This window comes from Lagenorhynchus albirostris, chromosome 6, assembly GCF_949774975.1.
Source record: "Lagenorhynchus albirostris chromosome 6, mLagAlb1.1, whole genome shotgun sequence".
Taxonomy (NCBI): Eukaryota; Metazoa; Chordata; class Mammalia; order Artiodactyla; family Delphinidae; genus Lagenorhynchus; species Lagenorhynchus albirostris.
The window spans coordinates 29628738-29643141 of record NC_083100.1 but is presented as its reverse complement, the minus strand read 5'-3'; the positions used below and the strand labels follow the sequence as shown (position 1 = coordinate 29643141).

At 41.7% G+C, this 14404-nt stretch overlaps 1 protein-coding gene across 1 annotated transcript in view; it reads left to right on the top strand.

Moving 5' to 3' along the window:
• Positions 1-272: 272 nt before the first annotated feature.
• ADAM23 (ADAM metallopeptidase domain 23) overlaps positions 273-14404 on the top strand; it is a 162443-nt gene continuing 148311 nt past the window's right edge. Inside the window, exons 1-2 of the mRNA XM_060151339.1 lie at positions 273-486; positions 1611-1828. Coding sequence (XP_060007322.1) covers positions 273-486; positions 1611-1828 — 432 coding nt within the window. The remainder of the gene's footprint in view (positions 487-1610; positions 1829-14404) is intronic.

Genomic DNA, 14404 nt, shown 5'->3' with positions numbered 1-14404 from the left:
GCCCGCCGCAGGGAGGGAGGAGCATCTGGGGAGGCTCCAAGTTGGCGGAGCGACTGGGACCCCCGGACTCTTCAGCAGCCACCCCGGGAGGGGCTGAGAGGCGAGCACGGCAGGGGGCGCCGCCCAGCCCCTAGCCCCGAGCTCCGACCTCCCTGTCCGCGGCCGCACCATGCGCGCCGAGCCGGCGTGACCGGCTCCGCCCGCAACCTTACCCGCACCCTAGCCCGGCGCTCTCGCTGGCCACACCGAGCGGCGTCCGGGAGCTATGAGCCATGAAGCCACCCGGCAACAGCTCCGGGCGGCCGCCCGTGGAGGGCTGCAGCCTCCCCCGAGCCTCCAGCTGCTCCCGCGGCGGCCCCGCCGGCCCGGCGCCCATCCGCGCCCCGGCCCGCGCGCCGCCCTGCCGCCTGCTCCTCGCACTTCTCCTGCTGCCTCCACTCGCCGCCTCATCCCGGCCCCGCGCCTGGCGGGCTGCTGCACCCAGCGGTGGGTATGGCCCAGGTGCCCTTTGCATTGCCTTGCCCACGGGGCCCTGCAGAGGAGAGCGAAGGGCACGCGGGTCCGTGCGCTCCGGACACGTCCAGGGCTCGGCCTTTCCGAGCCTCTCTCTGCCTGCCCACCTCTCTCATTCCCAAACCGGCGTTCATTCCAGTTCACTTTTTGAAGTCCATTTTTCTGTTGCATTCACTAAATTACTGCCGGTTCCACTGGAAGGTATTCAGTGGATGCGGGGTCCCTAACTGATCTCTGTGCAACTTAGGGAAACCGGTGGATGGGAAATGCAGCGAGGGAGCAAGTTTTTTCTTGGGTGGTGGAGCCTGAACGTGAGTGCGGGAGGATGTGATGAGAATAGTGGTAACGTGTTTCCTCAAATTGCCTAGTGGGTTTATTCACTGCTGTTGGAATTAAGGTGGGGGAGGGAAACTTCGGGGATATAAACCTTTGGCTTGTAATTTCTCAAAATGCTTGTCATTATAATGAAAAATGAAGATAATATGATGTTCAATACATTGATGATTGGACATCAGTGACCGCAGATAGCTGGTCATAGGCAGGAAAATAAAAAGAAATTGGAAAGCTGCCAGCATCTCCATCCCTCTATGGCAAAAGATTTTTGCTCATCTCAAAGTTAAAAGAAAAGGGAATTGTCCATTTTGTTAAGTGAATCGGTTAACATTCCGTGTTCATGAGTTCCGCACTCAAGTTATCTGTGGAGCGTTCTTAGCTCTCAGGTGGGATACTCTTAGTCCTAGTCCCATTGAGCTTCTGTAGACTCCCAAGGGGGGGGGAGGTGAGGGGCAGAAACCCTGAGCATGTTCGTTTAATGACCCTTCCTTCAAGTCCGTTCCCCCTCAGCCCCACCACCAGACTTAGAAGTATAGATTTAAGACTATAAACAGTACATTGTTGTATAAGCCTTATTGGCTGATAACCTATCCAGGCCATTTCATTGTTGCAATAACTTGCTTTCCTGTATCTCTACGCCTTACCTGCTTAAAAGTAGAAAACTTTGTTTTTGCCATTAATGGAAAAATGCATTTTAGTACTTATGTATTTATAGAGTATGTGTGTGTTTGTGTATGTTTTTGTCCCCCCCCTCCCCCCCCCAGCTCCGCATTGGAATGAAACTGCAGAAAACAATTTGGGAGTCCTGGCAGATGAAGACAACACATTGCAACAGAATAGCAGCGGTAATAGCAGTTACAGCAATGCAATGCAGAAGGAAATCACACTGCCTTCAAGACTCGTATATTACATCAACCAAGACTCGGAAAGCCCTTACCACGTTCTTGACACGAAGGCAAGACACCAGCAAAAACATAACAAGGTAGGCAGGGTCTGGGTATGCAAAAGTGGCTGCCATGAAGAGTTAGTTGTCCTTTGATTTGATTTTCTGCCAGAATCTGATTTCACAAATGTTACTGCAGCATTTTATTAGGAAACCAATTAATATTATGATAGGGGAGAAACTGGAGGGAATTAACCTGGGATCTACTGGGATAGGGCTGCTGTCTGTCTTTCCTCTCTGACACTAAACTGGAATTGGAATTTTCTTATCGCCTTATAAGTTTAACAGCTGAAATGTTGTCCATTTTTCTTGTAGGTGCATTGAACACTGAACAGTAGTTAAGCGAATACGTTGATGGTCCTGACTTTTATCTGTGAGGCTTTATGTAAGGGTGCAGTATTCTACCTCCCATGACGAAAACTGCTTTCAATCTGCACCCAGAAAATTGCTATAAAAAGCTGTTGGGCTGCCGATTCCCCATCAGTCTTTCACTTAGAAATTGAGTGGTTAAGTTTGAACAACCTCTTTCTTTCTTTAGTTGGTCAGTAGGAAAAAAATACTTTTTTGTTGTTATATTTTCAGTAGGTAAGCAATATGACATTTTAAAAGATTATGGTGAATGTAAACAAACAATTTATATAATATAGAGACCAGTTTTGGTCAGCACAGCCCTTCAAGAGTTTATCTGCATTCACTGTGAGCAGTAACTTTACTTGCAGATTGGTTCAGAAAGTGTCACTGAGTTTTAAAAAGGCATTCAGTGGAAGATGAAGGTGCTTAATATCCAAAGAGTTCAAGGGATCTTTTTTTTCCTGCTTACTAGTCATTATTTGAGTTAATAAAATTTTGGACCCCAAGCAGATGTCCACAATGGGTTATCAGTGCCTCTTTTCTTTATTAGGAGCAGAAAATAGAGTCTGTTTGTTAAATATTTTACTTTGGACTTGTAGGATAGGAAGAAAACTTTCCTCTACCCTTTTAGGTTCTTCTGGCTGGTCCAAGGATTAAATTGACACGAGACGGATTAACAGGAGAAAATAAAATTTAATCTCGTATGTATGCATGTGAGGGCCAGAGGCCCCACATACCTGAGAGGTTCAGAGACAGAAAGGTAAAATGAGGCGTATATGCCATCCTGAGCTAAGGAATGGCATAGGGGCCTCGGGCTTCCACGGACAGGAGGGTCATTCATAGGACAATAAAAAGAGCAGATGTTTGGTAATTAGATGTTTGCCCTGCCATATAGATGGGGCCACTTAGATAAAATTTATCTCTCATAATAACTCTTTTCTGGGAAAAATCCTCAATTTAAGTTCTGCTGGGTAGTTAAGGGAGGGGCAGTAGTTTCTCTTGAACCTGCAAGGTCTTGATTGTGCCTTTAGTTCAAAATAATCCTCATGCAAAAGTGACACATTTTGTGGGAAGATCGTTCTGAGCCCTTACAGATTATACCTGTTGAGTTGAGAAGAACAGTCATTGTCTAAACATCTAGAATTTAAGGAAAGTATCTATGGTTTGCATCATTGTTTTTATTAGTTTTCTAAAATATGGGTAAGTGGTAACAGTATTTATTCCTATTTTACAAATGGGGAGTTAGAAATTTAAGGCCTTCAGGTGCCTTTCCCAGGATTGTAAAACAGCTGATATAAAATTCAAGAGGCCTGAATATTTAATATTTACAAGTCAGGCTTCTGAGAAAATGCTTCCTTCATATCGGATGTTATTGGAGAATTTAACTTTGCTTCACGGTGCTGTGAAGAGGCTGCTACCCGCCTTGGCTGAGACGAAGGGATCTCCTTGCTCATGGCCCTTTTCTGATCTGCTCCTATGTAACTTGACGGCTTGACTCCTGGATCCTGTCTACCCGTTTGTCTTGTTGATAGGAGGAGTGGGTAGTGTCTTTAAGGAAGAAGAATCCAAGTTCCTCTTGATAAAGGCATTGAGGCCCATTTTATGGTTTTTCTACTAATTAATAAGATCCTCTATGGTTAAGTGACAAGTTCTCAAATTCCAGTGCCTTTGCATAAGGTGCTGGAGGAAGAAAAAACATGGCCTGAAAGCCTATTTTAAAGAATGCTCAAGCCCTCTCGAGTTTGGACTTGAAGGGAACTTTAGTGAAACTTCTCTAATAACTGAGCTGTCGGTGGCTGTGGCTAACTCCTGTCTTCTAGTCTAACCTTATTTGATTGCTTTGTTTGGTGGGACTTGGTTTGACTACAGTATATCTGAATTTTTATGATAGTAAGATTGTTAAAACTTTACCCACCACTCATGTAGAGGAATAGATTTCTTAGTAGGGAGCACATACTTGCTGTTGGAATGATTTTACCTCTCCACTTCCACCCTCCATAGTGGTTAGGTTTCTTTTATCTTCAAAAAAAAATGTTTATGTAGAAATTATATTTGAAAGCATTTTTCTTCTTTTCTTATTAGTTTGACTCAACAAGTATTTGTTGCACATTTCTCATGTGCAAAGTAGTATGGTGAAGATTCAGAGATAAGAGATAAGGGGTACAAGGATGAACAAGACAAGGTCTGTCCTCCAGGAGACACAAAAATGAGATAAGCAAGATTCTAAAAAGTGCTCTTATACAGGGATAAACAGTGTTCTTCCTGTATGGGTTCCCTGAAACTTCCCTCTGTGTTTCTATGATTTCCCTTGCACTTCTGTTTTGAAGCATCTCTTGAACTAGTTGACAAAAAGTGTTGCATGTGCTTTCTGCTGTATCTTTGGATGACTTGCCTCATCATAGTGATGGGAGATACTTGTCAATTCAGCTGCTTTCCAAATGTTTCAGTAAGAGAAAAAGTATGGAAGTTCGTTATTTTTGCTTTTATAAAAGAAGTTTTGATTTTAATATCTGTGTATTAGGTACCTTTCTTTCTCCCCTGATTTCATTGCGCCCAAGCACATTTTAATCAATGCCTTAGAAATGCTGAATCACTGTGCCATTCTCCTGGAATCCTAGATTGGTGGGTAGAGGTGGAGAGGGAAATTCCCAGATATAGGTTATAGGGCAGAGCTCCATATTTATTTCGTAAGTATTTAAAGTTGAGCAGGGCTTACTACTTTACAGTTGTGAGAGTTAAGATGTTTGTTAACTCTTTCAAAATTGGTAAGTTTAAAAGCAGACTGTGCAAAGCAGGCTGTCATACTAGTGTTTCTGAAAATCTTAAAGTTTTCTTTGTCAAAGATTGTTTAGGAATCTTTTTATCTCCAGATAGGGTTATACATAACTTATTGTCCAAACTGTGACATTTTTTGAGAGTGAAAGTAGGCACGCTTAATAATTATTCCAGGATAATTGCCATAAACCTAGATGGTCCAGAGCAGACTGGGAACATGGTTATCTCAGATCTAAACAGTTATGTTCTTTGATTTTTGGCACTTAACCCAATTCAGTTTTCTTTATAGACAGCTTTATTTTCTGATGATTTATTGTAATTTTTTTCTTACTAACTAGGAGGTTAATTTACCACCATGTAGAAGTAATAGGGTCTGAAATGGAAACGTTTTGTTTTGCTTTGTTAGCAAGACTTATCTTCTTCACCTGTAGAACTTTTACAAGCATAAATGGAATTTTATGATTACTAAACATAAGCATTTTATCAACCATTAATTCAATATTTGGATAAAATATACATTTAAAAACAGGCAGAAACAATTTAGATTAATTAATTCATAGATAATCCTATGAGATCTATTCCTGAGAATGTTAATGAACCTGTGGAGGAAGAAAAATAATTTTTCTTCTACCCTTCCAGGTTCTGGGCTGAGACACACCCTGTAATAAAAGACAGGTTAACAGGAGAAAATTAGAAGTTTAATGACATGTATGCCTCCTGTGTACATGGGAGAGACACAGGAAAACTGAGTAACTTTGAGATGGCCCAGCCATCAGCTTAAATAACTGTCCAGCTAAAGACAAGATGATGGGAGGCTATCAGGAAAAGCACAGTAAATGAGGGTAAGGTTGTTACACAGATTTAAATCGTTGCCTTTTATGCTGATAATGTGTTTCTGGAGATTTCGAGTATCCTCCTCTTTCTGGTACAGAGAGGGAAACACCCTTACAAATGGAGATTTCTTATAAATATAAATGTCTCTTACAGAAGAGTAACTTCTGCTTGGTTTACAGAGCTGCTCCTGTGTCCACTGTTTCTTAAAAATAACCAGCCGAAAATAATGTTTATGCCAAAGAGGCATATTTTGGGAGAGTATATTCTGCTCCCCTTCAAAACTTTTCCTGAAACTTGCCTTTAGTCAAAAATTACTTGCCTTTAGTCAAAAACTACTTGCCTTCAATCCTACTTATTTAGATTCTCTTCTCTTGCAGTTGGGAAGGGATGGAAGAGGTACATTATGTACAGCACAGGGTCTGGGGAAAGGTGAAAGTCATCTCCTTGGACTTGAGATATGGCCCAGTCTTTTGTTACCTTCCCTACTGTGTTGGGGAGTTGGACCTGGTGTATTGAATTAAGAACATACAGATTATGACCTGCTGAATGAGGGGGCACAAACCACCCACACGGGTCCGCAAATATCTCCCTCAGCATCCAAGCTTCCACTTTTGGGACGTGAAAACCACTGGGTCGTTTTGACTGAAGACACGGTTTCAATACACCCACACAAAAGAAGTACAGTCACGAGATTTATTATTCACAGATCCCAGAAAAGGTTGGGGGACAATGAACGAAGGGGGGGTGAAGGACAGTCCTTTGTCCCAGGTCACCAGTAAGCAGAAGATAGAGAGGGTAGCAAGCATCTATCACTTATAAGGTGGTTGGGTCAGAGGTCACTAACTTTTCACAGGCTTAACTCTAAGTGATTATTTTAAAAGGCATCTGGGGAAAGCAAAGAGGGACTTATGGTAGGAATCCCAAAGTGCAGTCCTTATCTAAATGTCCAGACTCTAGGTGTGAGCAGGGTTTCCAGTCTGTAAAATGCCTAGGCAGCAACTCAGAAAAACAAAAGTTGTTTCTTTCATCACACCTATTCCCACCGCCCCAGGCTGAAGAGAGAGAAGAGAGACATTTGAGTAAATTTAGATCACGATGATTATCATTACTTCCTACTCTGCTTCAGGACAAAGCTGCTTCCACGTTACTTGGCCATCCAGAAGCCAGCTGCTCCACTGCTCTCGGTGTGGATCAGCAGAAAGAAATACTGGGTCCTTAGAACTGGTCGTGTGGCAACTATTAGTTTATTTGGTAATACGAACTTTGGTATTGGCCTCAGCGGCCTTCCCAAGTTTTCTAGGTCTTCCTAAGCAGTCATTACAGAATTGTAGTACGTAGAATTCAGGCTTGTAACGGTTTTCCTTGTAATGCCGGGCATATTGTAGGCTGTCAGTAAATATCTGTTGAATGAATTGATGGTTGAACACTCCTATCTATGTTAGAAAGAGTGCGGTGCTTTCTGTGAAATTTCATGTTGTAATCAAATTGACATTCAAAAGCGCCTTAAGTTACTGTTAAGCATTTTTGGCACTGTGACAGAGCGGCAGGAGAGAGAATTTTGATCTCAAGTTATTCGCACCACATAAATCACACTTACGCTACCTAAAATCATGAGAGTACCTATATTAACAATTCTTAGATTATCCCTCTCAGTGTCACCTACCATCAACATGGGTAATCACAAGCTGACCATGTGGGAGATTTTGTCATTGCTACTGGTTAATTCTCAATGGTGGAGCCCAAGGTGTCCACTCCTATAGTTTCCAGTCAATCAGAGTCACATCTGTGAGGCGTTCAGTCCTGTTTGGCAAATACCTGTTTTGAAGCAGGCACTGTGCTAGACCCTGGGAAGAGCGAGGAAGAGTAACGCTCAGTCCCTACCTTTGCTCGTGACTTGCTGGGCATCAGAAGGCAGCTGGCGGTGTGTGTGTGCTTCCTGTCAGTGCGTTGCTAGTTGTAGGAACAAAGGGCTGTGGGGACTCAGGAAAGTCAAAGAAAACCTCAGAGAGGAAGAAACAATGGAGCTGGCCCTAAAGAGCAATTAGGAGACAAGTTTTCGGGAGGTGGAAAGAGGGTGGAGGGTGGAGGAGGTAGAGAGGGGCCCACAGTCAGCAGGCAAAGGCTCTGCCCTGCTGGAGACAGTGTGGTGAGTGTGAGAAGGGGAAACCCAAGTGTGGGAAATTTAAAAGAATTGGACATCATTGTTACATTCATGGTCAATTTTTAAAAAGTTCACTTGATTCCTCTAGAAATCCAATACGTGTTTGTCAGATGTAGCAGTTGAGAGTTATAGTTAGTGTCTTCACAAAGGACAAACAGCTAGTAAGGGGCAGACAGAGTCAGGATTCGAACCCAGGTCTTATCCTTTGCAAAAGTCCAGGCTGGAGAGAGACCAGGGTGTGTTGGGTACGGCAGGCAGCAAAGGGGAAAGGCTGTGAAGGGGAAGGCTGTGGAGAGATCAAGGGTTTGGATTTATTTTGTATCAAATGGCTCACCTCCTGATGCGTCCGGAGGTGAGCAAATGGTTGGTTGAGCATTGATTGAGTGCCAATTCTGTGGCTCCTAAGGGAGCTTACCTTCTAGTGGGAGGAGACAGGCCATAACCGCAATAGCAACAGCAGCACAGAGATTTCAGGTATTGACGAGTGCTTGAAGAAGATAAGGTAGCGTACGTGGTGGAGAATGGTGGGTGGGAGGGTTGCTCTTGAAGAATTGGAAGTTTGGGCCTAGGGTCTTGGGTGAGAGTAACCTACCTACTGTGGTTCCTCTTTAGATGGGGTGGGCGCGTGCTGTGTCAGTGGCCCCCACCTGCACTCCTTGTTGCCGAACGCCACCCGTCCTCATTTCTGTTACTCGTCCAGCTCCTGTAGGCATTTCAGTTTGGACCCTAGTCTTTGATTCTTCTCTCTCACGAAGTCTGGACTATTTTTGATCATTTCACCCAGCTGGATTGATCTGATGGCCGCCATGCTTTCCAGCAGTACGTCGTGCTGTCCAAGGTCTTGCTTTCGCATGCATGTGTCCCTACATAACATTTTCTGCTCTTTCTACTCCTGGGTTGGCTCCTTCCTGCTAACTATATAACTGCTTGTGTCATTCTGTCTTCACTTATTCTCAGGTTTTGTGAACAGATTGGGCCACTATCCTTCTCTCTATAGCCAGTCAAAAAATAACAAGTGCATTATTTGCTCAGTGGCTTTGGCTAGGGTTGGTGGCATCATGCAGGCTGAGGGTAAAGACAGGCAGGAAGAGAGCTGTCCTGGCCGCCTTGCTCACTTTTCTCAGTGGTGGTGCTATTTTCCCAGCCACCTAAGAGTGAACCTTGGGAGTCATCGTTGACTCTTTTCTCTCCTTCATCTTCTGTCTATAAATAGTCACATATTATGTCCTGACGTTTCTCCCAAATCCGTCCTTCCCTCCTCCTCTGTATTGTGTTCTTGTCATAGCCTCTTGTCTCTCTCTCTCTTTCTCTGTCAATCCATCAGTCCCACTGCTGACAGATTAATCTTCCTGGAACACTTAGTGCATCACGTGACTCCTTTTATCCACATGCAACAAGCATGATTTCAGCAGATGAATTTTCCTTGTGGAGTAAAGGGGAGAAAGTGAAATGCTCTGGAGGAGAGCTGTTGCCCCTGCCCCCCTTCTGAATACTACACATTTGCTGGTCCATTCTCCTTTCAGCATTTTTCCAGGCCTGTTTACCCAGGTCAGTGCATGGCAGGAGGTAATTTTATCTGGACAGTTCCATTGATATCTGTCCAAATTCTGGGGCTAGTTATGGAAAACCCTTGTGATCAGTAGCAGTAACCCAAACTGTCAGTAATGTGTTCTCAGGCTTTTGTTTTAGGTTCAAATATGGTTAAATTCCTGCTTCAGAAGGTCCTTCCTCTCCATCTTTAGGATCTGAGTAATTAATTCTCCTAGAGAATAAGTTTTCAGAATGAAAATATTTTATTCCTCTCAAATATGTATGTAATCATAAAGCTTTATTCACACAAAGGATTAAATTCACAAATGATGTGGGTATCCATGGTCTTATGAAAGACTCATTCATTCACATAATTCATTCATTCATAATCCACCTAGCATCTGAATTTTGCAATTTTACAAAGGAGTTTTTGTGTTTAGAATTTATATAAATTCAGTACAATTTTAATCCAATCCAATGCTAGGAATTCTATTATAAAAGGGTAGATCCAGTTATTTTAGTTAGAATAATGAGAAGTTAAAAACAATTACCTTCATTCACAGCAAATCAAGATACAGTTTTTGCGTTTCACAGAGTATGTGAGTGGTGCATCCTCCATCACTGGGTACCCAGTCTGGACAGAGCCAGACCTGTGAATTAGCTCCATGCTCCAAATAAGGTTTTGTTATATTGTTGTCTTCTCTGGTTAAAGAGTAGACAGAGGCTACTTTTCCTCACCTGGAACATTACAAATTAGTGAATTCGAAATTTATGTTCAAGTCTGTTGTAAAAGCTGTTTATTTGTCAGCAAGAACTACCTTAATGCTAAATGTTCTCAAAGCTTTCTATTTAGACATGGAATGGATAGAAATTCAAATAAGTCTCCTCTACTGATAGAAACTAATTACAGAGAGTTAAGTTCAAACAAAGCAATGAACAGAGAAGTGTAACTGGGAGCCTATAACCAGTGACTGTACTGCCCTTTAGCTTTGATCTATTATTATATAGTTGGGGACATTCATCTCTTTCTTATTTGCATGGCAGTGTCCACATGAGGCAGTCATTCTAGCACATTTTAAATCCTAGGTGGGAGGGGGAACAAGATAATCACATGCCCTTGGACCACCTCCTTCTGCCCTCAGTGGGGCTAAAGATTAATTTTAGGAGTCAAATCTAAGCACACCTAGAGGCATATCATACAAAACATTTCAGAGCCATTCATTTTTGAGTATCTACTGAATTCTAATATCTGTTCCAGTGCTTCCTTTCCCTTATTGTGGATGTTCAAAAATTTGCTATATCAAGTTGTAGTCTGGATCACTTAATTGGGTGCTTTGTGCTGTCTTTTAATTGCAAACAGGCTTGTGAATACCATATACCATAATAGTTAATAGTTGTGTTGCAGATGGCCTCCACTAATGATATAAATCAATCAACACTTAGAGGAGTCTTCCATCCTGCATGTGCCTCCTTGCCCTTTGCTTTTTCAGCTAAGAAGATAGAATGCATTAAACCAGCCTGTACTCACTCAACAATACACTGGTAGTAACAAATACAATATTCACTTTGCAGTGAACCTAAACGGTTTTGTTGAGGCCTTTTCATATCTATAATCTCACATGGTCCTCACAGCAATAAAACAAGTTTTTTTTATTCTTTTTATTGTGGTAAAATAGATATAACATAAAATTTACCATTTTAACCATTTAAGTGAAATTTTGGGCTTTGCCTCTTAACTGCCTTAACCAAGAGGAGTTCATACACTGACTCGCCTTCTCTTATAAATCATGGCTAAAAATAGTTAGTGAACTCTTGTTAATTACTATGGTCTGTCCTGTACAATGTAGTGGACTTTCATCTCTGTAGAATGTTCAGACCGTAGTTAGAGGCATTTATCACTCCTGGGCAGCATAAAAGCAATCACTTGTTCCCTTCAGAACCAGTGGGACATTGGGATGATGCTGTCTTGTTATTTTTTGGCTTTGCAACAGTGCATGAAACATTTTTTTGGAAATAGTTAACTATTTTTGTTTCTCTTTCTAAAGAAATATATCTGTATTTTTTTTATTCTTTTATTTGGGACATTAATCCTTTTAAGATCTGGTGATGCACTTTAGGATTATTACCTGAATAGTATATTTATAAACTATCCTGTCTGTTTATCAGATCTTACATTGTTTTTCCATTTTAGTTTTCTAGAATTTCTGGCTTTCCCCTGACATGTTTTTAACACCCTAATGTGTTAAAAGTTTGGGAACTTATTTGATTAATTTGTGTGAAACACTTCTTTGTTGTGTAACATTTAAAAATCTTGGTTCTTTCACAGAGAGCACAATCCCTCCCTTGATACCCAGACTACATATCCAGCTATTTATCTTGTATCTCCACTTGGATATCTAATAGGCAACTCACACTTAATACATCCAAAACAGAACTTTTTTTTTTTTTTTTTTTTTTTTTTTTTTGCGGTACGCGGGCCTCTCACTGCTGTGGCCTCGACCGTTGCGGAGCACAGGCTCCGGACGCGCAGGCTCAGCGGCCATGGCTCACGGGCGCAGCCGCTCCGCGGCATGTGGGATCCTCCCAGACCGGGGCAAGAACCCGTGTCCCCTGCATCGGCAGGCGGACTCTCAACCACTGCGCCACCAGGGAAGCCCCAAAACAGAACTTTTGATTATAATATCTCCTACCCCAACCTGCTCCTTCCACGTTCTTCCCATTTGAGTAAATAGAAGATCCTTCTTCCAGCTAAGCTCAAGAGACTCAACCCTTCTATTTCTTTTAAGCATCACCCCAAGCCATGAAATCTTGTTGGTTCTCCCTTCAGAGCTGTTCAGAATCTGACCATTTCTCACTGTCTCCATTGCTGCCAACCTGGTCTAATCTACCATTACCTCTCGCTTGTATTATTAAAATATCTTCCTACCTCTTATCCCTGCTTTTGTCCTATTCCTGTCAGTCTGGCTCTAGTTTGTTTTACACATTTCAGGCAAAGTGATTCTTTTAAATACTAACTGTGATCATGCCACTCTTCAGCTCAATAACCTGCAAGAGCTTCCTTCCCATCTCAGTCAGAGTGACTTTTCTTTTTCTTTTCTTTTTTTTTTTGCGGTACGCGGGCCTCTCTCTGTTGTGGCCTCTCCTGTCGCGGAGCACAGGCTCCGGACGCACAGGCTCAGCGGCCATGGCTCACGGGCCCAGCCGCTCCGCGGCATGTGGGATCCTCCCGGACCGGGGCACGAACCCGTGTCCCCTGCATCGGCAGGCGGACTCTCAACCACTGCGCCACCAGGGAAGCCCCAGAGTGACTTTTTTTCTCTCCTAATCATAATGTAGTCACTGACAAAAACTAAACTACTGCTAGTTGTTAACTTGATAGCAGGAAGTGCTCTTTATGTTTGTGTGTTTAAACACACAACGTAGGAAAACTAATAAGATTTAAACATCACTTTCACTCATGGCTTAAAAATATTATAAAAAATAGGTTTACCTACTTTGTCCCATTCACATTTTAATTAAAATTTTTTGATTTTTCCTATTTTCAAACCATAGACCATACAATTAAAATGGAGTATTTTTTTATTGTAACAATAAAACACAAAACAAGAATAACACCCAAACATATTTGTTGACCTTGTGACAAGTTCAGGATTACCTTGTACTGTGCAAAAATGTTTTTGATGTGTCAATAGCTTGTCAAATGATTATACTTTATTATTTATTTGAGAAAAGATAGATGATGCTTCTGAGGTCAGCAGACAGTGGGCTGAATAAGAGAAGGGTTATAGCTGTTGTAGCAGTGCCACAGTTTTTACTTGCATGAAGAGCAGTGCTTTCTTTGCTAGCTGGGGAAATTGCTTGAGGCCAAAGAAGACAAGCTTCATAGTGTGGACAGGAGTCTTTACAGAATTTTCGGAGGGAGCTCTTAATATCAGAGCTAAAGGAAACATTGTACTGTAACCATTGGATTTCACGGGGAGTGGATGATCACAGAAAGGTGGGTATAAGCTGGAGCTCTGAGAAGAAAATTGCTCAAAAGGAGTATTTAGAGATGTTTTGCTGGAAGCTGAGATTTGCTATTTGTTAGATGAATAAAACAAATCTTATTTGTTTTAAATAATGTTTAAGAGAAAGATGAGTAGTTCAGTTTTTGCATGTTAATTCATTTTTATTGTGGTAAAATAGATATAACATAAAATTTACCATTTCAACCATTTAAGTGTACATTTCTGGGTATTAAGTATATTCACATTATTGTGCAGCTATCACCACCGTCCATCTCCAGAATGCTTTTCATCTTCTCCAACTGAAACTGTACCTATTAAATATTTATTCCCCATTCCTCCCTCTCCCTGGCTTCTGGCAACCAACATTTTATTTGTTGTCTCTGTGAATTTGACTATCTTAGATACCTAATATAACTAGAATCAGAAAGTATTTGTCTTTTCTTAACTGGCTTATTTCACTTAGCATAATGGCTTCAGGATTCATCCATGTTGTAGCATGTATCAAAATTTCTTTCCTTTTTAAGGCTGAATAATATTCCATTTTATGTACATGCCACATTTTGTTTACCCATTCATTTGTTGACGGATACTTGGGCTGTTCCACCTTTGGCTATTATGAATAATGCTGCTATGAACATGGATATATAAAATCTGTTTGAGTCTCTGCATTCAGTTCTTTTGGGTATATACCCAGAAGTGGAATTGCTGGATTATATGGTAATTCTATTCTTAATATTTTGAGGAATGACCATAACATTTTCCATAGTAGCTGCATTATTTTACATTCCCACCAGCAATGCACAAGAGTTCCAATTTCTCCACATTCATATCAACACTTTTCTTTTTTTTTAATAACAGCCATCCTAGTGGATGTGAAATAGTATCTTATTATGGTTTTGATTTGCATTTTTCTGATGGTTAGTGACATTGAACTCCTTTTCATTTGCTTTATGGCCA